The sequence below is a fragment of the Amia ocellicauda genome, chromosome 19 (assembly GCF_036373705.1).
Source record: "Amia ocellicauda isolate fAmiCal2 chromosome 19, fAmiCal2.hap1, whole genome shotgun sequence".
Taxonomy (NCBI): domain Eukaryota; kingdom Metazoa; phylum Chordata; class Actinopteri; order Amiiformes; family Amiidae; genus Amia; species Amia ocellicauda.
The window spans coordinates 11,646,433-11,673,386 of record NC_089868.1 but is presented as its reverse complement, the minus strand read 5'-3'; the positions used below and the strand labels follow the sequence as shown (position 1 = coordinate 11,673,386).

Sequence of the window (26,954 nt, the reverse complement as noted above, 5' to 3'; positions counted from 1 at the left end):
CCGTTTGGCTTCAGAGGAGTTTTTGATAAATTGAGTTTGAGTTTTTATAAATTGTGTGTATATATTTATATATATATATATATCTGTTTATGTATAGATCTATAATGTTATATAAAGAGATAATTACAAAGTTTTCAGGATAAAAATAAGACGTTCATTAGAATTTATTTTTGCTTACTCTTTTAGTTTTTTTTGTCGGTTTTATACTTCATCTTCACACCTGTGATATGGATGAGTCTGAGGTTACAAAGCTTGGCTAGCTTTCAAACGAGCACTTTTCAAAAACAAAACAAAAAAGGCGATGTGAAAGTATATCTTTTTATTGATGAATTACTTTTTTTCTTCTTAAGCTCTTAAGTGGAACAGTCTCATTCTTGTGGTGTTTTAGACCGCAGTGTTTGAGTTTTTCAATCTTTTTTTTTAGTTTGATCACAGAATAAGAATATCCTAAAAGGCAGGCATCTCTTTGAATATGCAGATGTTGGGTACTTTGGGGTGTTTTTTTTGTCCGAGAGACCTTTTGTAAGGTTAAATATTTCTTAAAGTATTGGTTTATGTGGTCTGGTCTTAAATGTCCTGTTCCCATTAATGCTGTTATCTATTATTGGGTTTATTTGTGGTCTATCAATCTGGTTACCTTCTGGGGAGACCTGATCCCAAGCAAACATGTAAGTGCTATAGGCCTACTGTTGGGTTTTACTTTATAGCAAAGACTGTATTCATACTTTACTAAATCAAAAAACAAACAAACGTGTGAACGCAAGTGATTGAATTTATTGAAGCTGTAGTTCAGTGGGATCAGACAACCCCCAGTGCAAACTACTTTAGAGTATTTAACCTTTCTGGGAATTCCCCCTGTAGGATGAACCACCTACCTGAAGGGGCATTCCCAGCATAATCACAGATTCATGTAACCCAGGTGATTTACCCAGTGCAATAAAACACCCTAATAAAATCTGCAGCTGGGCATGCATTAATCACATCTACCCCGGAGGTAATGCACCATCTTCACTTCAACATTCAGCCTAAAGAAAAAGTTATTTTTAACTCGTAACGGCTGAGTAAAGGTTTGCTGGAATTCGTTGTGGTTCTGCTGACTCGTCTGTGATGAAATTTAAGTAACAGGATGGATGTATGGGCTTTCAGCTTGTTTCTCCAGGATATAAAGCCAATTGAAGGAGTCTGAATTGGATTCAGAGATGCGGTGTTCTGAAGCATGCAATTCTCCACTTTTCTGTTAAAAAATAATAATTGTTGAGGTGTGGCTTGTTTTTGTTTTCCCACTAATTTATTTATTGCCAGATGTTGGGGTTGCTTAGTGATTTATAAAATACAAACACGGCAATGTAGGCATACCACTACACAAGTCGCTAATTTAAGAGTTTAACTTCCCCATATGTTGGAACATGTTTAAGCATCCTTGTAGTTATTTCTGTAGTTCCCAACCTGACTTTTTTTTTTTTTTTTTTTTTTTTTTCCTTTTCTTTTCTTTCTCCCAGTGTGAAGGGCATCGTTCCCAGTTCTTTGGTACTAATAATGAGTCAGATGTGTTTTCAAATCTTTAACTTGTCAAAGGACCAATCAGGGAGCCCTCCACACCTTGACAGATAACACGGTTTGAAAGCAGTAAGATGACCCTTAACAAATTAAGTAAAAATAAGGGTGTAAACATGGACAGGTAAGTTATAACTATATCAGGAACCCTGCTACTTTTTCTGTTTTTGTTTTTTTACTGCACATAAAAGACAGTTTGTTTCCTCGGGGCTATTGCTCTTCTCAGTCATGTTCAAGTTGACTAAGTGTTGCTTCTTCTGTTGCTGTGCCAAATACACTTAGATTTTGTGCCAACGTTGTTATGAAATTGTAATTATTTGCTTACTTTTATCTTTATTTTTTTAATCTAAATCTCTCAATGGTGATTGGGGTTTTAATCTGCTGGAGAAAGCCCAGTGAATGCTGTCAGGTGGTTTGTTTTCTGTGGGTGAAAAGGTCATGAAGCACGAAAAAATGCCGGGAAAAGTGCCCCAAATTGAGGCACACTTTTCTTTTTTCCCCTTTCTACACTGTAGCCATAGTACAAATCAGATGCTCGGCTAACCCGCTGTTTTGTTGAATTGTATTATTGTAAACCCAGTAAGTCACTGTGGATACAGACATCTGTCAAATGAATACATATGAAGAATTAATAATAAAGTATCATGCAAAAAGTTCCAGGATGTTGCCTGTGAATGTGCCCTTAAAAAAATTTAAGGAAAGGAATGAAGTGAGTTTAATAACAGTCGGGCAAATCCAAAAGTAGGGTTACATCGAATTCGAAACATGTCTCTTCAGTTCCCCATTACTGGGATAGTACAGAACTTCCATCCTTGTATTTTTAAGCTGAACAAAGAAAACCAAAAACGTCCAGAATATTAATGAGACCTTTCCACGTCTTGTCCATTTTGACTGATATTTTATCTCTCGCATTCTTCGCCAATGAAAGAAAACAAACTTTTGTTCCAGTTTAATTCCAGAAAGATTTTGGCGCTTTTCTAAACATCCTTGACAGACACCTGTGCGTGTGAAACTGGACTCCCTTCACCCAGCAAGCCCGGCTGAGGAGACCTTGCATTTGTGTCTGGCATAAGTAGATTTCTCCTACAGAAATTCGAACCACTTTCTGCTCCAGCTGAAAACACCTGGAAGACTTTCCACTCGGGGTGATAAGTAAGTAAAGATTTTTAGGCTTTAGGAGAGTTAAGAGGTATGCAGATTTAATAATAACCTTGAATCTCACTGAAGCAAGTTCAGGCTTTGCCATCTTGGTTGCACAGAGAAAACGAGTCAATAAGTTAGTTATGAACTGGACTGGAAAGGGGGGGCAAAGTTCTAAGCTATGGTATTATTAGAGAAAAACTACAAGCTATTCAGAGCTGGCATTCCAAGCGTACAAAGTTCTTAAGAAGGAATATTAAAAAAGGGGGAAGAAAGGCTATTAGCGTTTGAAGTCGTCCCCCCTCCCCTCCGATTCTCTCTCTTCTTGGACTTGGGCTGCACTTGGCAACTCATCTGAGAATTGGGCAGCCGAACTCTGACAAAACACTGACAGACACTCTTGGTGACATTTTCCAGGAGGCCTGGTGGAAAAGTAATGCTCAGATGCTTATCAAAACCCTTATGCACTGCAAGCTACCATCCCTCACGCCAGCCTCCCTGCGCCACCCTTTGAGGTAACGCTATTTCACTAGAACTGGTTTCGACTACTCCATGCTTGGTAAAGTTAATCTGATATGAAAATCCAAATCTCCAAGTGAAGGACTCATTCAAAATTTCTACATGGGTCCAAAAGATGTACAGTTTTGGATGATATCTGGTCTACAGTGCTGATTTATACAAATATATAGATTTAACTATAGGGCCTGGACATATGCTGGAGAAATGACACAAACTTGGTGACCAGTATATTAGGCTCTCTTTGATTTAAAATCACTGCTAGACCCAGAGTGCTTTTGTTTAGACCTTGAATACATCCATTGAGCCATAAGGACAATAACCATCATATATTGATGTGTTCAACTTAAAAAAATGGTACGTCTTTATTCTTTTAGCTCCGAAAACCACCACCGTTGTGCTGCGATTCATCTAGTCACTGTGTGTCAAGCTATAATAACCCGAAAGCAGGTGTAAGCAGGACTGCCCCTGTATGGCACCACTGGAAGAAACTGTGCTGTTTGCGGATGCTGATGTGTATAAAGTGCTGCTTGGAACTCGTGAAACTAGGCCAAGTGTGCTTTGAAGTGCATCTAAAAATAAAACGCTTGTTTGTGATCATTTCAAGTAATAAATCAACTCCTCTCCAGAGCCAGACATTTGCTAAAGCTGGCTATAGGAATCGAACTTCAAAAGACTTTCTTCCACAAGCCACCGAATCAGGCATTTGTTAGTTCCAATTCAAAGTGCATTGAGTGCAGGAAAAAAATACATGTTTTTTGTGGTGACATTAATAGGTTACTGACAAGATGCGTCCTTCCTTGTGGTCTCTTAAGTGTGTGATGGGTTTAACACCTTAAATCAGGAATAAAACCCTTCTAAGCAAATTCACTTCTGTTTGACTTCAACAATTGGTTTGAAATAGTGCCTGATTAACGTGTATTTAGAAATACTTTTGTTCCAGTAACAAGATTAGGGTTAATTAGTCAATGTAGCCAGGTCAAATTTATATTCGTCAACATGAAGAAGAAAAAAAAGTGATTGCAGTTCTTCACATGCCTAAGTAAGCTTTAATTGTGTTAATTACCTAACTAGTTGGTTCAATTGTTTATTTTTAGGCAGGGATTAAGGTTGGAAACTGAATGGCAAGTCCTTACACAATAGTTTAACACTCAAAGCAGTTAGAGAAGCTGTTGCTTTTAGTCCTGTGAATAAACTGGTCCATTTGGGTTGTATTCCGTGTTATATCCATATACAATGTCTTGCAAAAGTATTCACCACAAGTTTCTATAATTTGTATGATGTTTGTTTGTAATCATGAAACTGTCATAATCTACTCCAAAGTGATAAAGCGAAAAAATGCTGATATTATGTAAGTAAGTTCAATTTTCAGATAAAATTTGAAGATTCTCAATTCCATACGTATTCAACACCAAGATTTGCTTGAAAAGGTTTCAAAATTTGTGACATTGGCGCTGTCTCTGTTTAATGAAAGCGAATTAACTTGACTTCAGAGTAAATTTACTCAAGTTTCCTCAGTTACATAGTGAATTTCAAGCCACAGCTTACATAGTGGTATGTCAAACCAACCATGAAGACCGGGGTGTTTTTATAAGTCACCGAATGCAGTGAAGACCATCATTGAGAAGTGGAATGAGCTTCCTAAAACCTAATCTGTACCCAGATGAAGCAGGAAAGCAGTCAGAGATGCCACTGTGAAGCCAACGACAAAGCAAGTAACTGATACAGCAGACATGTGGAAGAAGGTTTTGGGGTGAGACGGTTGTCCAAATCTCTCAAGATTTGGACAATCACCTGTATTAAGCTACTTCCAGATTCTGGGGAAGAAGTGTATCATGGCATTATCAAGTACCAATACAACAAAGTATACAAAGTGCATACATATTTTGGCCAGCCTCACAAATACTCTTTTTGACAGGGTGTGATCTTGAGCTGTTCAACACCGTTAGAAACTACAAGTTGCCTGCTTGGTGCTGCTCATCTGGACGACCCCCTTCTTCAAAAACTTGGTAAGATCAACCCATTTCTTAACTCCACCAGCTCTTTGAAATGATTTGTTCGCACCGAATTTGGTTTCTGTTTCTAACTTTGAGCCACCGAATTTACCAGGTGGACCAGGCTTGTGTACAATAGTGTCATTGGCCAAATGAGGTTCATCTGTGTGTGTTAGATAATATATCTGAAGAACTGTCATAAACAACAGATTGGATATCCACAACACGATTACAAGAAGTAGTGCATAGTATTTGTCCACCTTTTGCGTTTCCCACTTTCACTTGAAGTCGGTTGTCCTGCGGCACACAACGCCAGCTGTGGTCTGTAAAGGCCGTCGTGTTTGGGAGAACTCGGCAGCAGCACATTTCTTTGCAGCTGAGCTGGAGAGAGAGAACATGTGCGAAGTGTAGAAATCTGCAGAGATTTACACATGTGCCGAAAGCCTATTGAATTTCTTTAGTCTCCCCTCTCCCACTGAGCACTGCGAGCCAGCACAATAGCCATGTAATAGATGAATTAGACAAGCTGATTTACACCCCCTCTGCACAGCACCTGCTTTCATTGTATACCCAAGACAGGGGAACCTCCAGGGAGTGTTATAAAATAAGAATGCTTTTTTTTTTTTTATTTGGACGAGGGGGAGGAGGTGTCCATTTTCTTTGGAAATAGATTGGGGCTTAAATTAAGCAATCAGCTGAAGTTAAGACGACAAAATAAATGTCTTCGCTTGAAAACGCAAGATCGCTCATTTGCCAGAATCTTGTTGTGATGCTTCCTTTGGTCGTGTAGTGGAATGGAATAAGATGTTTCCAGGATGTCCAGGATGGATTTTAACTAAATAGCATCTTTATTTCAGAGACCTGTCTAAGAAGTTAAATTTGAGTTTATTATGTAATTTGTAAAATGAGGGCGTTGTTGGGGTTCAACTGGGCATATTCATTCTAATAAGACAGAGAACCAAATAATTCCTCTATAAATTAAGATGGATACATTCTTTGATCTGAGGAGTGTGAGGAGACACCCGAACAGTGATAATAGATTTTCTGGGCGCATCTTTGCAGAAATCCCATGCGTGTCTTTTGTTTCTGTCGCCGGCGTTGCCTCAGCTATATGGACGTCTGCCTCAGCACAATCTACGACCCCTTGGACGGTTCTGTGAGTCATGGAAAGAGTGAAGTCACCCGTATAGTGTTTAATCTGCCCAGCTCTGGTGCATTTCATTTCCGCTCGACAGCCTGCGCTCAGTTACGTGGCATCTAACCCAGTCGGGGGAAACCTGGCAACAGGCAGCAGCACGCTGCATAATGCATGAGCTCACAGTGCAAAGGGGTACGCAGGCAGAACATGCAAGCCCACTGTAATATTAACCGCATGCTCGTTGGTGCTCATTAAAGACTATGACCGGAGCTCCTGCAAATACCGTGACTAAAGGGCGGTGTTGTTTACTGTTTAGCCTTAAACAGACCGGGCTAAACTGTTCCCAAACAGACGTTGTTTCTGGAGAAGAGATCATGCACAGACACAGGCCTGATTAAAAGTATGAAATGTCTGATTTCTTTCTAGAGGGAAAACATACTGATGTTGGTTAGGTGTTTAACAATACAAAATAAAGATATAGATATACATGGTCTCCATTATTGATGGGTGCAAACTGTTTTTCTATCTCTTCAGTGGATCTAATTTTGAATGCAGTAGAATATATTTGCAATATGCAGTAGAATATATTTTAAGAATATCTAGCCAAAAAAGCTCAATCTGCATATTTATACATGTTGAGTTTTGCTTCTTGTTTCTGAATGTATGTCGTAGTTTTAAACAAACGAAATAATAATAATAAGAAAAGTTTCAAAACACTTTTCGAAAAGCTCAGTAAGTTTGTGTTTTTGCCAGATCTTAAGTGGGGACGTTAAAGAGCATTATCTGATCAATTTAAGCTGTAGTCGGATCATATGATGGAGCATGTACTCCTTCCTGAGTTAGATACTTCCTGCATATTTAGAACTATAACTGCACAAAGTGTTCATTCATCCATTATTATTTGCTGTTGGGATTTTGGGTGCAGGCTTTAGCTGTCCCTGACGTGGAAAAGGACAACTCCAGGCAAGGATTGTTTCTGTGACAAGAGGAGTCCAGTTTAAGGATTCCCCTAAACCAGTACTGAAAACTCTTCAACTACTATGTTCAGCCACAGCTGTCTTCCCTTCTGCTCCACCCCCCCTGCTCTGCTTCCAGGATCTTGTGAGATGAGCATTGAAGACACGCCCAGTATTCCAGGTGGCCAGGACACCAATGCAATATCCATTAAAGTGGATTAATTGAGAAGCCAAGGTAAGCATCAGTTTAACTCAGACAATGCTGCTATTGAGTGTTAATGGGTAGCAGATGAAGGGAATCACAGTGGAATCTATTTAGGGAATCTTCAGGGCCAAACCCCCCTCGATCCTGTTTCTAAGCAGAGGTCTCAGTTCTAAAGCTGTAGCCTCCCTTAGCGACCAAATGTTGGAAATTATTCTCAAACAGAAGTGAGCACACAAAGTCACCTGGGAAATGTCACGAACCAATGCCTCCAGGTGAGCTCATAGCAAACAGAAAATTAAAAAAAAAAAACGCTCCAATTTGACTTGTTTAATAATGTCATCTACAAAGGGACAAAGTCCACTTATATTCTGTACAAGTGGAAAATAAAAAATATGAACAGTGGTATATCACATGAAAATAATCTATGCGCACTTAAAGTAACTGATCCTAAGGAAGTATTATAACTGTCATACCAATAAAGCAATTTCCAATTTAAAATTATGTAACTGGCCTTCAATGAGAGTTAATTTCAGGTAATTTCTCTTTCTCCTCCTCCTCAGGAAGAAGCCCCATCTCTTTAAGGATCCTTTTCTCCAGCTCCAGATACTGCTCATACTCTTTCAGCACTTCCTCTTCCAGTTGCTTGGCTGTTTTCTCAGGGATGATGGGTTCCTGTGTGAAAAACAGATCGAAACAAACAGATGAAGAGAAAAGAAGTTCAAGAAAAAATGCTCTCCTAGATTCTCAAGGCATAAATACAGAGAAGCCTTCAAGATTATTATTTATAGTCATGTTATCGCTGTGATGATGATGGTGATTATTATTTGTACTGTTAGTGTGATTATTAAGCAGTAAGTGCTGACAGCTGAATCTAACAACTTTATGAACTGACACTGTGTTTTCTCTAGGTTTTAATAACAACAACAAGCGTGCAATTCCAAGTACAAACCTAAACAATACCTTGTAGCACCTTCTGTTTGTTGGTCATGTCTTCTGAGTGATATAAACCTAAACCACACAGGACAGCTCTTTAATCTTTCATCTCAAAGGTAAAACGCTCGGATAGTTATGAGCGTCACTAGAGGAAGAGTTCGGCGTTGAGGGGAGGGGGCATAAGGGCACATTGTCTTTATCTGATCGGGTTTGTTTTTGAGTGGTACCAGCCAGCCTGTTGTAACACAAATACGCAGATCGGTTGACAGCAATAATAACCCGGGTCTGTTTTTGAAATGCTTGAGGTATCTTGTGCTATTTGATTAGGAATTCATTGTATGCGTGTGTGCAGGGTGGGGGGGTTCACAATAACGAGCATGACTATAAATTGTCTTGGTGCCTCAGTTGTTTTCTTTTCTGTTAAAATAATATCAAGATAGAATTGTTACATCTCTAAAGCCTAATTTCAGGAGCAGTGTGATAGCAGCTGTTCTTGCCTCTGAAAGCAAACAATACTGATGTTTACCAGCAGAAAGAAATGTGTTTTGCAAGAGTAGAGGGATCCGTCGTATACAGAAGCACGGCCCCCCCTTTAAGTGCGATGCTGTGTTGACCGATAAGGAAGCACAATTGAAAGGCTTTTCGTTGAGCCCCAGTGGATGTATATTTACCGTTTTTCTCCTCTGTTCCTCAGCCTCCATGTCGTTCTTCTCTTTCGCTCTGAACGCATGCCGTTCCTCAAAGTACTCCAGGTGGCTGACTTCTCTCTCAAAGTACTTGCTCGTGCTGAAGCACTGCTCGGTGAACAGAGTTTTTATAAGAGATCCATAATACCCGAATCCATCACAATTGCACCTGGCAGTTAATGTAGACACTTCTGTTCAATTGGTTCCTTATTCTATATGGGGGAACTTAAAAGTAGGGTGAACTACAAGTGTCCTCTTTCTGAAACAGGTATGCATACATGTATTACAGACCCCTGACTTAGAAGATTGACGTGAAAAATATTTTGCCGGACACGGCCTTTCTGCACTCACACATCATCTGTGTATTAAATTGCAATCTGATCCCTCTGCAATCTCTTCTTGTCATGGTCACTTGGCAAAAATACAGAGAGTCTATGTTAAAAGACACAGGGCTTTTGCTAACTTGGAATCGAGGTATGTGCGTTTTAAGATTTTAGTTTTTTTCTTGCAAGACCCGTAAATTGAGTACAGGAATAGGTCTGCTGAAACTCCCAGCTTTTTACCTCATTGACGGAGGGGCTGTGCAGAGTCCATGGGATCTCCAGAATGTGCAGGGTCCCGAGCTCATCAGACACAGCCAGGAGGTGCTGCTTCGCTAATAAAAATAAAAACCACATATCGAAAAGAAGGGCATGACAAGATCCGAGAAGATCTGTAAGGTTACGTGTAACGCCAAGGCCTTTTCACCCCTCCTCTTGAAAGCCTGGCATATAAAATGAAATTACTTGCAGCTTTAAGATGGTGATGATTGGAAATTCAATCATATTTATCCAGTTTTAAGGCAGAAAAAATGGGAAGGGAAGAGAGAATGAATTGGTTTTGCACACATCCTGTCCTGGTCTGATTGGACGAATTATTGGCATGGCTGAGAGGCCTCACCACACTTCCTGCTGTAGTCTACAGTATGAGAAGGCAACCTCGGCTGGACCTGTTCCACAAAACCACACTGCCCCTCACAGAAAAGAAGAGATCCCACTGCTGTCCTATGCTGGGTACTCACAAGAGACAATCCAGGGTTTGATGCAGGTGATAGAGGCAGTGGTTATGTTCTGGATTTGGGAAGGCTCGTGGCTTTTCTCCATTAGATCCCACACTTCAATACTTCCATCCTCCTTCCCGATGAAGAACACCCCGGGTCGGGAGAGGGACCAGTTTCCCACGGTGCACTTCTTCTGAGAACATGCCGAGTGCATGAGCGGCCCAATCTGCAACACAAGCGTCAGGCCCAGGCAAGAGGTATCATCAGTGCACTTCACATGAAGAGGACTTGACATTGAATACTGGGAAGACTGTATCAAGCTGTATATTTGTTTTCCTAAGTGCACTAATTGAAAAAAAAAACCACAAGACTGGTGCTCGCAGTAAGTCTCAATAGCAGTAGCGTAAACCACAAGTATAAACTAACTAATACACGGAAAAGCTCATGCTGAAAACTAATGTGTTTTTTATTATTTCATAATTTAAAATTCATATACCAATGCATCTGTAATATGAGGAAGGCATTAAAAAACACAAATTTCTGCTCAGTTTCAGTGCTACTGCACACTAATTTAATGCATAAAAATAAGGAAGCAGACCTAAACAAAATATTGCTTATACAGAAAGGAGAGTATAATGAAAACTCAATGGTTCAGTATAAAGGCCTGTTTATGACAAGGCTTCTCAACCGAATTTGAATTTTAGAAGTTCACTTGGGTGAACCTGGTCTCTCGTTGTGACATGAGATAGCATGCTATAGAAAGTGCAGATTTTTTGCTTAATGTAAACAAAACTGTCCTAAATGAGCAGATGTTTGAAAAACCTAGCTCTCAGACCGCTTGTTTAGTGAACACAAACGATTTATCTTGTAGCAATTTGATACTCTTTCTGTTTAATATAAACAATGATTAAAAATCGCTGGACCATTTCCAGTGCAATTTCTTAAACAAGAGCTTCACATAACTCCGGATCAGTGGGAGTTTAGATTTTTTTCTTTCTTTTTTGTTTTGTTTAAAATCTTCACAGTCATCTGCCACTCATGTTACACATACAGTCTTTAATTTGTGTGAAGCGATTGTCAATTTTCAATTTATTTAATGCCTACAGACATTTTGTTTCAATGCACCTAGGATTAAGTATATGTTGTTATGGAAGACAGAGGTGATTTCTTTTTTCCAAGATAATAACTTGGGAGATAATGGCCCTTGGGGGTAGGTGGTGACCATAAGGCTGACAGATTTGAAACAAAACAAGCCGTGCTTTTCTGTTGTTTGAGAAGGGACAGTAACCATAAGAATAGTGTTCGCTGTTGTTAAACTCTTGCTGAATGATGCAAATCCCTGTACTGCTTTATGTTGGTTACTAAGGCCTTGATTTGATCAACCCAAACCGTTTCTAACAACCATTGCGAACACACTGGACTGTGTAAAAATAAGTTTAATAATTTTGACATATGGTTATCTTATTTAAAGTATGTTCATTGCGGTAAAATTATAACTACATGAGGTAGATTTTTGTGAGGAATCCATATAGATTTTTTTTACACTTTCTACCTCCTAGTATTGTCAGTGAAGACCTTCAAGGAATGCCTCAATAAAGTAAACTTGGCCTACTTGTACACGGTTGGCCATTTCGGACTACATTTACCATGACTCCTTCCTTCCAGATGGCGAAGGTCCAGCCTCCCACCGTCAGAATGATGTCTTTGAAAAATGGAGACCTCTGCACTGTGTTGACTGGGCCGTCGTGAATGTTAAAGCGATGGGAAGGCTTTGAACCTGAGAGAGGTACAAACAATGTTGTAATTTCCTCAGGGAAACTTTGGAACAAGGTACCACTTGGAAAGTACTGCAAAGAGAGGATTTTCACTTTCATTCACTTTGTGGAAAGTGCCAAGATGTCAAATGCAACAACTGATTCAAACTGATGCAAATTTTATGCCTTAAGTAAAATATGTCATTCCAAACAACGACCGGCCTTAAACTGTACCTTACATTAACCAGCCACTCCATAACACATGACCTCTGAAACAATCCCCTTACACTTAAGGGAGGCTTGTCCTATTAGTTTTGGTAACACACTGCATAGGTTAAACCATGGAATATAATGTCTAAAACAGAACTATATTTTCTAGTTCTCAGTGTACTATCTGTATAAGCATGGGATTCACTACTAAAATTGCTCATTCCTTTGTTCCTTTTTAACTGTGCCAAACCACGATTCACCAAATTTTAATTGCACAAAATTGCATCTAAAACAAAATAGCAAAAGAGATTTTGTATATATATATATATATAGCTTGGTTAATGTGCTTTATTTCCCATACATTTGCAGATCAGTTACTGAAATAATGTAATTGTGTGGGTAACCTCAAGCTTTATTGCTTGAGAAAGGCACCATTGTTAAATGGGAAAAAGCAGGTATTGTTTCAGGGATTAAATGAGACTATGCTCTTAGGTTATTTAAATATTGTATATGTAGGCTTTATGAAAATATATTTCTTTGGCACCATTTCATTTAAGCCATCTCACACAGTATGTGCACAATATGTGGAACACTTTATATACACTTTATTTACAGAAATTATGACACAAAGTTTAATTTATTTACTTTTTGTGATTGGCTGGAAAAATTAATCCACTAAGAAATGTTCTGCATGCAAACAACTTTTTATATCACTATACAATTAAATTGATTGATATAATTTAAAAAACAATGTTAGCTTTACTTTTCTAAGATAGGCAATCAAAAGAAAATACAGCAGATGAAAGCATCTATAGGGAGTCTAGGGATGAGCAAGAGGACGACTTACTAATCATTTTTCCAGAGTCATTGTCCTTTTCCATCTTCCAGTCCAAGTACACAAGTTCTCCATCCTAAAACAAAAAGATCAATAAGAAACCTTCATCTGTACTATTTGTAGATTGAGGTCCTTAACTAGAATATTTGTACACTAGAATAACTTACTTCTGTTCCCACAAAGAACTTGGTGCTGATATCTTCCAGAGTTTTGAGGTGCTTAGCTGAGGGGACTCTTAACACCCTGTATTCAATTCCTCCATCTGTGTTTTCCAGATTCTGAGCTTTATCTTTATAAGACAATTAAAAGAAGCATTTTAATATGTATGCCATTCTATTATGTGTCTTCATGGAATTAGGTCAAAATGTTCTCATGTATTGACTTAAATATTTATGAATTGGTAAGCTTACATATTGCTCTTTCCACAGATTTCAAAGCCTTTGTACAAATATATGTGTGTGTGAAAACCCAGCTACTCATTATTTAATTTATCTCATTGTATATATAAAGTATTTATCATTGCCTTCCAGGATTGCGTTGTTATCTGGGCCATGGGCAAAAACTGTGAATGCTGCTGAACTTTCATATGACCTCAGGGCCACAAGAGATGCTTTTTTTTTTTTTTTTCTTCAATAAATAATTCCCCACTTTGAGTAAGTAGCACTCTCCGCAAATTGTATTAACCTTGTATGTGTTGCATTCTGGGACCTGGGAAAACAATTCAAAACCATACACTTAGGAATGTTTCTGTGCTTTTGGCACCTGCGGACATTTAACACCATCAATTTGGAGTCTGGGGCTGAGTTTGCACAGGCAATCACACTAATAGAAGAGGGATTTCAGGGGTTTCCAGTTCACTCATGAGAAATGGAGGAGAATTGATTACAGAACTGGAATTATGCAGGACAAGGATTGTGATTTCGCAGCTGGCTTGAATACAAAGGCCTAAACCAATACCTCAAATTTCAATACATGCAGTTAGATTTTGTTTATATATATATATATATATATATATATATATATATATATATATATATATATATATAATTGTACTATGGTTCTTGTGAACCCTGTTAGTCCGCCTGGACAAAGGCATTAGACATACAAATAAATAGTACATACCAAATAACATTCTCATCCTGTTTAGTTAAGTATAGGATCTGATTTTGTTTAAATATATATATTTAAACTAATTTGGCTATTGGAAAGAAACCCGTTTCTGGGTCTACAAGCTCTTGTAAGCCTATGCAATACAGTAATTCCTTATCTACAACTACCCTGTTGTTGAACATTAGCCGAATACAAGAGACGACATTTGAGCAGCTCGTGCACTGCCGATCAAGGTGTTCGTTGATCCAAGGCGAACGGACAGTCGGCTATAGGCAGACGAAGAGACCCCAGCTGCTGGCGCCCTCGTGTCTTTGGTCTCTGAAGGCAGAGGTGTTGAGCCTGCACAGCCAGAGGTCAGGGCACTCAGGAGATCACACACATGTAGGGCTAAGTGCCCCCAACTCCAAATTCACTGTGTCTTCTTGTGTGGCTTCCAGATTGCACGTTACTGCATATGCTTTCACTTAGGCCTTCGGAGACAAAGTCTTACCAGCGTTTGTGAGCATTGGGTTTTCAGCAACACTGTCCCTCAGACTGAATTTCAGCGGGCTGTACTCTCCACTGGTATTGATCTTTGGAAGAGACACCTGATAATGGGATTGTTATTAATATCTTTGAGTGAACCTGGTGATATTGTATCTGCTGAAGAGAATGGCGACATGACATTGTGATCTCATTAAATATCAGTTACAGTTAACTGACATCAACAAGTAACATTTACTTAATCAAATTTAGCATCCAAAAATAAGAATCATGGCTGATCTGAAAGTTTACTGGATGCCTAAACTGTGAACTTTTAAAGGACGTCTGTGGGTGTAAATGAGATACCCTAATGATAGGTTTCCAGGTGAGGTCGAGGTGTTTGAAGGTGCTAGGAACTCCATGGGGATTTTCCAGCGGTTTCTCCTCTGGTTTCTTTCTGTCTGCCATTGATTGGGTGGCAACTCTAGGGGCTCGGATATCCCAAAACAACACACAGCTGAAAAAATCAAGTTGTCATGGAAATAATTTGTCAATAATAATAATAATCACCATCATCATTTAAAAATAAAAATTAAAAATTTTGGAGCTACACAAGTTAAGGGCTAGACCAAATTAGGACTTTGGTAGACCTACCCTAAGTAATGTAACTACAGCTTCGAATCATACATACATACAGAAATCAGGTGATATTTCAGTGTGGGTCAACTTTTGTGTCTCCTGGATTTTTTTCCAGCTCAGCACAGTAATATATGCTTTCAGTAAGAATATGCATAACCTTTTCAATGACAGTACATTCAGCTAATTTGTTGGGACAAAACCTTGCATTTGAATGCAGCCAAAAAACAGGGGCTGCATCATACATTTCTGTCTTGGAAAGCCTTTGCTATGATCAGCAAGTCCAGCAGAAGAACATCTGTCCGAATGAGTTCATAATGCAGCAGAGCATCAGGATTCATTACAGCTGTAACCATGATCAAAGTGTGGGCAGTGTTTTACTCAGAGTGCTTGTGTACCTCTTGTTAGGCCAGGGAGGAGATGGGTAATATTAGGAAACAGCCTTACCAGTCTGGAGCACATGTGGCAAGCTGGACACAAATCCCATTTTTGTTTTCCAGTGGTACCCCAGTCCTGGAGACCTAATGAGGAAGGAAAATATGTAAAATGGGATTTACATATTATGTGTAACAGTTTCTCTTTGTCAATTTCAAACCATGTCAATTTTAAAAGTAACGTTTGTCATATATATATATATATATATATATATATATATATATATATATATTATCATGATCAGTATTAAGATTAATATTAGTATCAATATTAGTATTAGTATTATTGTTGTTGTGCTTTTGTATTATAATTGAAGTGATATCAAATATAAGATATAAACCCGGCTATTCTTTTCAGAGCTCCACTGTAGGGGGTCTGTAATTCAATTACTCTGCCACCTGAAAGCCTTTGCCAAATTCCCAGATGTCGTCACAATATCTTAAAGGGCTGTTATAGATTTCACCTTTGCTCCCCACAACACCTCATTGCACTGCTTTCCTGTGACCCACTGCCGGCCTGATGGTTATCTTGCCATCTGAAACAAGGTGACTCACCCTTCTTTCAGCATCCCAAGTGATTTTAAACTAATTAGATCATAAAATGAAACCATACTTGAGTTCAGCTGCAGAGAAAAACATTGCAATTTATTCAAAAGAAATGAAAACAATTCCTTAGAAACAAGGCTGGCAAGTGTGGTATTTTTGATTGTTCCGTTTTGTTGTGCTCTCCTTGTGTTTTTTTTTTTTTTTAACTCAAACATGACACGAAGATCCAGCGCTCTCACAAGGCAGTGGGGAATTCTGTATAATACTTAAAGTTTCAGAGCACATGGCTTGCCAAGCACGGATCTATTCAAATAGGACTTTTAATATTTCTGATGCATAACAGACACCCAGCATGTGGTTTCAGTCTGGTGTCGGAGGCATTTTCTGTGCTCAGTCCAATGATTTGATTACTGGGACAGAGGAACTTGAACACTGTTAATTGAGAGCAGCTGCCGAACTCTGTGGCAGGTTTCTTTCTGGACAATTAAATATACCAGTCCTTAATTTTTACATATGAAATGTCAAAAGTTACGATTTAACTTTTGTGGGGGTGGGGTTAAACTCTTTCTTAAATCTGAGGACTGGAGTTTAGAAACCCATTATACAGTATACAGCCAATAATGAATTAAATATCTGAAAATGCCGGTAAATACTACTTTTCATTTCCTGAAACCATTTGTTTTGTACAAACTGCTCAAGTTAAATGCAGTAGCTTAATAAAATCTTTTAATAAAATAATATTTATTGTATTGTGCTGACAATTAAAAAACAAAACCAACATCATACAGATATAATTAGTTATTAGAATTATTGAAAAACTGATGGAAACAGCATCTGACTGGTCATTAATGCAGTAGAGCAAACTTTAGAGATACCAGCTCTCCAGAAAACATACTGGAAAGTTACCAGAGTTGTGTGCGGGCTATGGCCCATTTAAGTTGGGCTGATTGTATGTAACTATCAGTGTGATGTGCATTTATGGATCTTTAGTTACAGTAGCACACAAACAATCGTAAGCATTTCAGTATGTTCTTGCAACTGAAACCCATTAACTGAGCATGACATTTCTGCGAATCTTGATGTGAAAAGGGAAAAGGAAAGTTCTACGTCCTCACTTACCTCATAGTAGTCTGGCAACCATTGCACATCTGTAACGGGTGCTTGGTGTCCAGTTTCTATAGCTGCAATGGCACAGTAGCGCACAATGGGAGCTTCACTCTCAGGCCTATGTTCAAAGCCAGACTGGGAAGAGATAACAGGGAATGTTAGCGGGGGTTGGCAATGATTTGACAAGCCATGCTTTGATTTCCTTTATTCCACAAACGAAATAGCAGAATAACAGAATCCACCTGCTGCCAAACGGGGCCCATGTGTAAAAGCCTTGATCGCGATGCATTTCCAAAGCCAGCAATATCAAGAATACCAGGTGCACTCGCATGCCTGTGGTATTGCATCAGCCAACCCTCTCACCAACACAACAAGGAAAGCGCATGGAGTTGAGAGGCTGGTTGCCAGTTTCCATGGTTATAAACTCAGGGAAAACAGTTTGGAGTGGGCAGTAACAGCTGCAAGTGATCAGATGAACTTTCACTGCTCTGAACCACTGGGAACAAAGAGAATATTCTGGAACAGTCAAGAGATGTAAAATAATGGTCAAGCAAATATGCAGGATGCATTGCCAAAGGTGGAAACAAGTTTCAGGGTTTCCTTCACAATTTATACTGGTTCCCACCTTGCATTTTTGTAACTCTTAGATTTTTTTTGTTTCAAGAACCTGTATCTCAGATATTGATCTTGATATTTTCACACTAATGCACTTTTACCAAATATTCTGTGAGACAAGCTTGTAGGTGGAGTCCTTTGGGATTCCTCAGACATAATATTTCAAACAGTGTTGTGTTTTCCAGTATCAGCAAACTTTGGACCAGTTATTTTTGCATGGTGTGCTTTCTTCTTTTATTTAAATTTCTTCAGACAGGATCAATAAGGATCAAAGTTTTGAACAACCTCAAAAGATTGGAATATGCCAGTTCAGTTGGGAGCCATCTCATTCAAATCACAAAGTATGCAAACACTCTAGGAAAACACTGGGGAAGAAAAATAAAAAAAATTGGCAATGTCCTTCAAATATAAACGATCCCATTCTTCACGCCTTTATTCCAGACGGTGCACATGGCTTCGGTTTTCAGGAATATTTTTCTGTCTTTAAGGGCATTCGTGTCATTTGTCTGTTTCTAATTAGCATCCAGATCTTTGGATTATGTCACCATTTGCACATTCATAACTTATTAATATTTCAATGCTGTGCTACTAGATATCTCTGGGTTTCGTATTACTACCTAGTTAACACTTCCTTCCCATCGGGACTTCAAAGAGCATGTTGAAAATAGGGAACAGAGAGGGAGCAATGGATACCCCTTCTGATACCCCAGTCATGAGATCGTAATGAAAGTCTAGAGGCTAATTTTAGTAAGACTTGCCGTTTAAAAAAAAGCAAGCTGGGTGGGCCTGTACATTTTAAAACCAGGGCCATGCAACCATGCATGACATTGAAGACTTAAATACGGCTTTATTAGCATGACATTAATTTGATCATATGACCATCTAACGAAGTGTGTTTGTTTTTTGTCTATGTTTCCCAACACCTTCTCGTTAGTAATTATTTTAGTTTTATTACAATTAGGACTAAATATTGATATGGTTTCTTTTCATGCTTAAGGAATTATGTTTTTTGAACTAAAGCACCCTGGGTACATTAAAACAAATAAAAAATAAGTACTATTTTGATATAGAATTCAACTTTAGAGTGGGACACTGAATATTTCGGAGGAATGGCTCTGGTTGTATTAATGCCTAACTGTGTTCTGTAGTATTCTCTGCAAGGTTTAGCAAGTCAATACTAAAAGGAGGCTCTCTCAAAGCAGCTGTCAGGCTTTGAATTTGTCTGACTAAAAGGATAAACAGTCTTCTTTAAATACTGACAACCAGAGAATGACAAATAACCCACAGGGTAGCAGGGTAGTGATTCTCCTATATAAATAAGCCTGTGAATTGCCACAATTTGTCTGAGGTAAATTAGTGTTTGCTATACACACATCATTTTCTGGCAGAACAAATGTATAAAATATGGTAGTGCTCAGAAAAGCAAATACAACACATAAGTATTCATTGACAATCCTCCCTGAGCCTACCTGAGATTTTCTGCTGAAAAATAAGGACACCAAGTCTAATTCCATAAGGATTCTACATTTGTGTTTTGTAATTGTGTATTTTTAACTGGCTTTGTTTGATAGACTTCTGAAACATGCTGAATAAATGGTTAACTAAAAAATTATGGTATAGCCAAGCTCCTTAGAAATGTAGTCTTAGTGTTTCACTGTTCATTATTTATCAAGGTTATATTTTGTTAAAGAAATACACAGCATCCTAAAAATACACATCTGAGCTGCTATTTTTGTGTTAATTCCTTATCTTATATATGATTTTTAAATTGAATCAGTCTGGACAGCACATGCAAGGAATTGTCAGGTTGAAAATATAGGTTAAGCAAGTAAATCCCCAGAATTCAAGCTCTTCTCTCTGTCTTGTTACAAGTCCTTTACAGAAGCAACATGCGGTTTTCTCAAAGAAAAAGATGGCCTTGGGCTAATGCTTTCCAGTGTCTGAGAATAGATACTGTGTGGCTTTGAAACATATACCTTTTATGAAATAGAGTTATGCTCAGTTCTTTATTTCACTAAATATATTTTTTTCCCAAAAGAAGTCAACCTTTAAAAAACTGCATGTATGTGTATATGTATGTATTTATTTATTTTTGCTCTATTGCTCTGTGCCTTATTGTTTTGCTGAGCATCACTTTGGCTTAAACACAAATCACAGTCAATACCTCAGCCCAGCATGGGGAATTAGAACAGTGGAGAGTCGTGTTGGACAATCTGCAGTGTTTATCCAAGGCCAGGTGATTGGTGTAAACACTGTACATAAAACGCATCCCCCTCTCATTGTATGTTCAGTTGTCATCCCGTATGCTACAGATGTTGCCCATGTGTGCTTAGCTGCAGATAAAGCTTGGCTCCTATTGCTGGGCCCTTGCAAACGTTTACACTGTTAAATTGAGCGGCCTTATCGGGTACTCACTAATGACTTTGTGTTGGTGGGGGCGTGCTTCCCTCCTCCGGTGCGCGAGTTCTGTAACCGCTCAGTATACATCGAGATATCCCATAACACCACCTGAGATCCACAATGGACAGGAAAGAGGACACGTTATTAACACATTTTGCATTTGAATGCATCTGGATGGCCTACTTAATATCTCTCAGAGTTGCAGCTGTTGAGAGGAGAATCCAAACATAGCCTGCGGAATCACTGGACTAAGTATTTGAACGCAGACTTTAAAAGCTCTTTACCATTCTTGGTAATAAACACAAATAAAAAGTTTCCACCTCACATTATGGTCTGTGATCAGTTTCCTTTGTTTTGGCAGTATTGGGGAGTATAAAAGCAGTCTTGGTGGATTCTTTAAAATTAAAATTGCACATCACAAAATCAGGATTGTTTGATAGACAACTTGCAGAAATGCACCTTCATTTATCCTGTCCTAAGAGCATCTACAGACAAACTCTAGGTATAGAAGTTTGGACGCAGGCATTAATTTAGCAGCTTCTAGGAACACTGATCAGATACCATTTTTATTAAGGATGCATGTAGTATTCCATAGCACTAAGTGTAGCAAAGAAAAGCTGAGAGGCACGGTACAGCATGATAACAACCATAGAAAACCAATGGCAAGTCCATGAATGGTATAACCATGGGAAAACTATGGGAAAAGTTGTCAAGATACTGCACTAAACATGGGGACATAATCCTGCACCTATGAGTTGAAGCGGGTGTTTATTAGTATAATAAATTGTCAGGATATGAACAATGAAGACAAAGACAAGAGGCATGTCATGTAAGCAGGTGGTGCATCGTGTGTGATGTTCAAAGCTGTATTTTTCTGAACCTAGCCATTTTCTCTCTTAATACCAAAAATGCCAATTGTGTGTATATCAACCTTGGCACTATTAAATTGATGTTTTTTTTTACATGGTTGGGGTCATTTCCTTTGATCAAATTCAGAATTTATCAGAAGATGCAAGCAGTGAAGTGAAGGATTTATGAAACCAAGTGTCATTATGCTATTAATTTCAGTAGGAGAAGGAGCTCCAGCTGGCCAACTCTCTATATATTTAAGTATAATATGTTTGAAAAAAGCGACAAAGGACAATAATTTATTGCAGGCGTGGAATGATATCTATTGCCCCTGCTTGAACATGATTCATTCACTTCAGCCCATTACTGTTTAGATGTCTTGTTTTGGAATTCAACTTTAGATTTTACAATACGCGTATTTACATATAATGGAGTGTGTGTGGAGGTGGGGGGGTTATAATGGTTTAATGTTTGACAGCTGAAGAGGTTAACACCGCTTAACAAAAAACAAAAAGGTTGTCTTGTGTTGTCAGCCGGAGTCAATGGAGAAGGAGAATCAGCACCTGGCCATTAAAGCAGCCACCAACAATGATAGTCGGATCCGAGGGGCAGAACTCAAAGCAGTAGATGTCATCTGGGCACTCCAACCGCAACTGCAGAGAATAATGCAATGGGATAAAAAGCGTCTATCAAAAGGAGGAGTCTATATATCATCTGCTACACCCCATTTCATTCAATACCGCTGCCAAACACTGCTGTGTGTGCTGTTAATGACTTTCTTTCCACTACCACAGTCAAGCTCACTCAACCCCGATGCTAGCCTCGGTACAGAACATTCAAGTAGGGAAATAAAAAAGCAGATATAGCACTGACATCACCCTACCCCACTTTGTCTCTGAAAACTGCTTTCAAAAGTAAGTCTGTACATTCAGTAATATCTGTTTGCAGTGTCGTGCGTGAGTTCCAAATCTCAAGTAAGACCAATGCGTTTCCACATCGTGATTCTACCCCAAGCCAAGTCTACCAGATGAACTGTTTGTTTCATGATTTGGGGGTTCCAGGCAGGAACCATTTGATTTTAGCAACCATCCAAATGCTGAAAATGGTACTGAAAACAAAACATATAAGCAGGGAGTCAGACATACCTGAGGATTAATAGGATCAGAGAAACTCCAGAAGAGAATGAGTGAAGGGCTCAGGAGCAGCTTAGTTGAAAGGTTGATCCGGTCTTCAAAGGACAACCTCTCTGTAACAGCTACTGCAATTACTCCTGAAACAACCACATCACAACAGCCAAACCTTGAGCAGGCGTGTAGTAGGGAGTGCCAGCTGTATCACAAATGAGCGTGATTGTGTGGCTGCTGATATTTGTGTAAGGTTACATGTTGTGCGTGTATTATTGTTATTACTTGTCTTATGAATTATAACTACAAAGGCAGAATGTGACATCTTTTAGAAGAAAAGGTTAAAAGTATGCTTCTCTGCTGTCCTGGAGTTGTGCATCCCTGACACAATCTCTTGGCCCCTTTCCGTTTCTCTCTCCTATCTCCCTTCAACGAACACACCATGCTTAGCCTTGGTGGTCTAACACTTTGCGTGTGGAAGCTGGCAAGTCTACACATTTACGGTACTTGTAATCAACAAAAGATGTAGACATATCAACACTGATTTCAAGCCTCTCGATCCAGGCTTTGGTACTTATGAAAACCTTTTCTTTTTGAGTGAAGTGACAATGGAGAAGAGATGTCTCACCGCTGATGGTGGGGTGCCATTTGACACAGCTGACACTTTTCTCTTTGCTGAAGTGCAGGTCAGTGAAGGACTGGTACTCTTTGAGGTGCATGTCCGCCTTCCCCCCAAATGCATCTTCATCCTCGCCCAACGCCCCCCAGTCATCGAAGAACACGTCCATTATTTCGTTCTGCTGTAAAGCTACTTCAAACCTGCGTGGAGAGACCAGAGACAAAGTGGAAGAAGCTCAGGTTTCCCCCTGCATACATTTCTGGCATTCATGAAGCGAGAGAAGATAAATGTTTTGCCGGTTATACTGCCAGCCCTTGACAACACCACAATAAAACAACCTACATAAATATTTGCCAGATGTTTTTTTTTTCCTTTTTCTTTATATATTTGTGTCTCAGACTGCCTTACGAGTATGTTCTCAGTTTGATTTGAGTTAAGCGGTGCATACCTAGCCCTGAAAAGTCAGCTAGGGTTCAGCTACTTTTGAATGAAAGTACAGTACAATACAAAACATCTGCTTCCCAAGACTATATTTCATTTTTATTTAGGTTCTCTGGGTATGTATGCGTCATATGAAACCTTTTACGAATCAATTTAGCAGAACTTTATTTTTTTTTACTTGAACTTGGTTTACATGAATTCCTATGATTTACACAATTAAGAGTTTCATTTTCACTACACACATACACAGTGCAAATGTTTGTCTGCAACCCTACAAATGTGGTAGCATGGGGGACATTAACCCTTTAATTACCTGAGTGCCACTGAGTTGATTACATTTTTAAGGTTTTCAGAGTTCATGCAGTCCTCCTTCTCTTGCTCTGTGAACTCTCTGGGGACATACTGGGTGCAGGCATTCTTCGGGTACATCCTGAAAGGTAGAATATCCATAATCCATACAGACTATTACTGTATATATATATACACTGATCAGCCATAACATTATGACCACTGACAGGTGAAGTGAATAACACTGATAATCTCGTTATCATGGCACCTGTCAGTGGGTGGGATATATTAGGCAGCAAGTGAACATTTTGTCCTCAAAGTTGATGTGTTAGAAGCAGGAAAAATGGGCAAGCGTAAGGATCTGAGCGACTTTGACAAGGGCCAAATTATGATGGCTGGAATGACTGGGTCAGAGCATCTCCAAAACTGCAGCTCTTGTGGGGTGTTCCCAGTCTGCAGTGGTCAGTACCTATCAAAAGTGGTCCAAGGAAGGAAAAGCGGTGAACCGGCGACAGGGTCATGGGCGGCCAAGGCACATTGATGCACGTGGGGAGCGAATGCTGGCCCGTGTGGTCCGATCCAACAGATGAGCTACTGTAGCTCAAATTGCTGAAAAAGTGAATGCTGGTTCTGATAGAAAGGTGTCAGAACACACAATGCATCGCAGTTTGTTGTGTATGGGGCTGCGTAGCCGCAGACCAATCAGGGTGCCCATGCTGACCCCTGTCCACTGCCGAAAGCGCCTACAATGGGCACGTGAGCATCAGAACTGAAACACAGAGCAATGGAAGAAGGTGGCCTGGTCTGATGAATCATGAGTTCAAGGTGTTGACTTAGCCTCTAAATTCCCCAGATCTCAATCCAATGGAGCATCTGTGGGATGTGCTGGACAAACAAGTCCGATCCATGGAGGCCCCACCTCGCAACTTACAGGATTTAAAGGATCTGCTGCTAACGTCTTGGTGCCAGATACCACAGCACACCTTCAGAGGTCTAGTGGAGTCCATGCCTCGACGGGTCAGGGCTGTTTTGGGACCTAAACAATATTAGGCAGGTGGTCATAATGTTATGGCTGATCGGTGTATATATATATTTTAAACAGGCAGCTATATTCCTATATGGCATATTCCTGTTTGTATTTAAATAAAGAATTCCTTGCTTAATTTCAATGACTTCAAAGCGGGGGGCGGGGGAGGGTGGCAACATTTGATTTTAACACCTGGAGAGAGATAGGGAATTAATCCTACAAACTGCCCAAAGCCAGCTAAAAAAGGAGCTGTGGGTTGTGTGAATTTATCTGAAGGGGTAAAGTAAGAAACTCAACCACCAGAAGGAAAAGGGAATGTTAATAGCACTGATTTACTATTCAGATTAAAACGGCAAGGAACATAACAATCTCTGTAAGCCTGAAGTATGCAGGGATGGTGAGGACTAAAGCTCTGTGTAAATGTGGCTTTTCCAACCTATTTTATTCTAGTCTTATGTCATTGCTCTAACCCATTTTATGAAAGCTGATAATGCCTGATAAGTAAACAGGTGCTCAGTTTGAATTAAATGCTTCAATAGGGTGATTAGTTACGACTGGCCACCCCTGAGTCAAGTTTGTAGTTTTCCTTGAACTACCATGGTATTGCTGTGGAAATACTATAGGGACTTATGCCGGATATATAAAAATATACAAAAAAAATGGGCCAAGGGGATTTTTGAAAAAGTACAAGCAAGAGGTTTCTACATCTACCATTGAGTCTGAGTGCTGGAGTCCTGCAGTGGGGGGGCAGCCTGTGTCCCAGTGTCCCTCTCCAGCTGTTTAATACTGAAGCTCTTGTCCTGGTAGGGGGTGCATTCCACGTAGCCATCCTTCGCCACTGAAGCATTGCGATCACTGAACTGTACTGGAGCTCCAAACTCGCGGCGGACCCTGGAGATCCTGTAACTCAACTGGAGAGAGACACTGCTGGTTTCAAGGCACCAAACAGGCAAATCAAGAGAATAACAAAAAAAAAAAAAAAAATGCAAACTTTTTTTTGTTTGTTTTTAAGGTTTATTATGCAGCTGTAGATGTGCTTGACCTTTCAAACAGTGAAATCAGTGAACTGGTTCGACCTTTGAACTTGGAGCAGTCATATGGTCTCTTGTTATTGAATCGGATTGAATTGTTTTACCTTGCTTCTAGAATCCTTCACCGATTCCTCTTCGATTTCTAGCTCACTGCCCAGGGACACCCATGTCTGAGGTTCCGGCGTCTTGTAGACCAGGAACATGTCGTCCTCCTCAGCCTCTTCCTCCATGCGTTCTGGAGGCTGTGGTACAAAACACATTCAGGCCGTCTCTAGTTGGGAATGACTAGATATTGCCCTTGAGACGAGCAGACCGATTTGTTACCTTGCTCTCCACTGCTTGGATTTTTTTACAGAAAAAATAAATCAATAAGTGTCTCTCACCTCTCCATTTGTGCATTTGATTTCACCTCTGGGAGTGATTATATCATATTTTGTTGAAACATAAAGGATCTTTAATAGTCTTATGCTTGCTGGCCATTAATATGTACGTTCAATATACGCAATAAAGCATTTGCTGGGTTATCAAATGCAATGCAATTCTTCATATTTTCAGATTGCAATTCAAGACATTCCCATGAATTATTTATCATTACTGCAGCGTCAGGCTTTTTTCTTTGCTTTTTTACCCCATGCTGCCCAACAGATACAATTTTTCCATCAGTCTTGATCCATGATATAACAGAATGGAATGCTACTCTTCAACAGATGGAGAAGCTCAATAGAGACCTGTAATTTATCTACCGTGTAATTTATGCTGTGATGAGCTCCACCTAAAAAAGCAAGATATACTGAAATGATCGCTTCATTACAGATATTTGCTGGCAAAGGTATTTGGGCTACTTAAGTGTATTTTATTTTATTTCATTTTAAAATACAGCATACAATCTTAGGGTTTCCTTTTTTTAAAAGAGCCTACAGAAATACTTATGTATGCCTGCTCTTGCTGTTATTTCTGTGCCCATCTGATAGAATGAAAATTGATAAACAAAAATCACAATTACCTAATAAATGGATCCCTTCCAAAATGTACATTCCCTCAGGAAAATATTTTTTTGTCTTTGCTTGTATCACAGTGCAAATATAGCGGGTTCAGTAAAACAACTATATCCATGGAGACAAAATATGTACGTGATCCAAGTTAAAAATTGAAAAAGGAAAAAAAGATAAAGAAAATAAACAAATCCTAATTATGTGAAATGTTTCTTTGCTTTGTGCTTTTATATGATATGACATTATTGTATTTAAAAACATTTTACATTGAGTTCCAAATGTGCAACTAACATTGTTTAACATTCGATTCCAG

General features: G+C 39.2%; 1 protein-coding gene and 1 long non-coding RNA gene across 2 annotated transcripts in view; one reads left to right on the top strand and one right to left on the bottom strand.

Moving 5' to 3' along the window:
• The first annotated feature begins 4,627 nt into the window (after positions 1 to 4,627).
• LOC136714913 (uncharacterized) lies at positions 4,628 to 7,527 on the top strand. Its single transcript, XR_010805069.1, has 3 exons — positions 4,628 to 4,963; positions 5,129 to 5,219; positions 7,268 to 7,527. It is a non-coding gene; the product is annotated as an uncharacterized LOC136714913 (long non-coding RNA).
• Positions 7,528 to 7,809: 282 nt separating this feature from the next.
• dnai3 (dynein axonemal intermediate chain 3) overlaps positions 7,810 to 26,954 on the bottom strand; it is a 28,739-nt gene continuing 9,594 nt past the window's right edge. Inside the window, exons 6-23 of the mRNA XM_066691966.1 lie at positions 25,754 to 25,891; positions 25,330 to 25,529; positions 23,617 to 23,733; positions 22,872 to 23,062; positions 22,265 to 22,389; positions 21,683 to 21,772; positions 20,286 to 20,378; positions 17,268 to 17,390; positions 15,616 to 15,689; positions 14,899 to 15,049; positions 14,561 to 14,657; positions 13,128 to 13,249; positions 12,973 to 13,036; positions 11,808 to 11,938; positions 10,183 to 10,387; positions 9,686 to 9,777; positions 9,108 to 9,230; positions 7,810 to 8,175 (exon numbers count right to left, since the gene is read on the bottom strand). Coding sequence (XP_066548063.1) covers positions 8,017 to 8,175; positions 9,108 to 9,230; positions 9,686 to 9,777; positions 10,183 to 10,387; positions 11,808 to 11,938; positions 12,973 to 13,036; positions 13,128 to 13,249; positions 14,561 to 14,657; positions 14,899 to 15,049; positions 15,616 to 15,689; positions 17,268 to 17,390; positions 20,286 to 20,378; positions 21,683 to 21,772; positions 22,265 to 22,389; positions 22,872 to 23,062; positions 23,617 to 23,733; positions 25,330 to 25,529; positions 25,754 to 25,891 — 2,295 coding nt within the window. The 3' untranslated portion in view covers positions 7,810 to 8,016. The remainder of the gene's footprint in view (positions 8,176 to 9,107; positions 9,231 to 9,685; positions 9,778 to 10,182; positions 10,388 to 11,807; positions 11,939 to 12,972; positions 13,037 to 13,127; positions 13,250 to 14,560; positions 14,658 to 14,898; positions 15,050 to 15,615; positions 15,690 to 17,267; positions 17,391 to 20,285; positions 20,379 to 21,682; positions 21,773 to 22,264; positions 22,390 to 22,871; positions 23,063 to 23,616; positions 23,734 to 25,329; positions 25,530 to 25,753; positions 25,892 to 26,954) is intronic.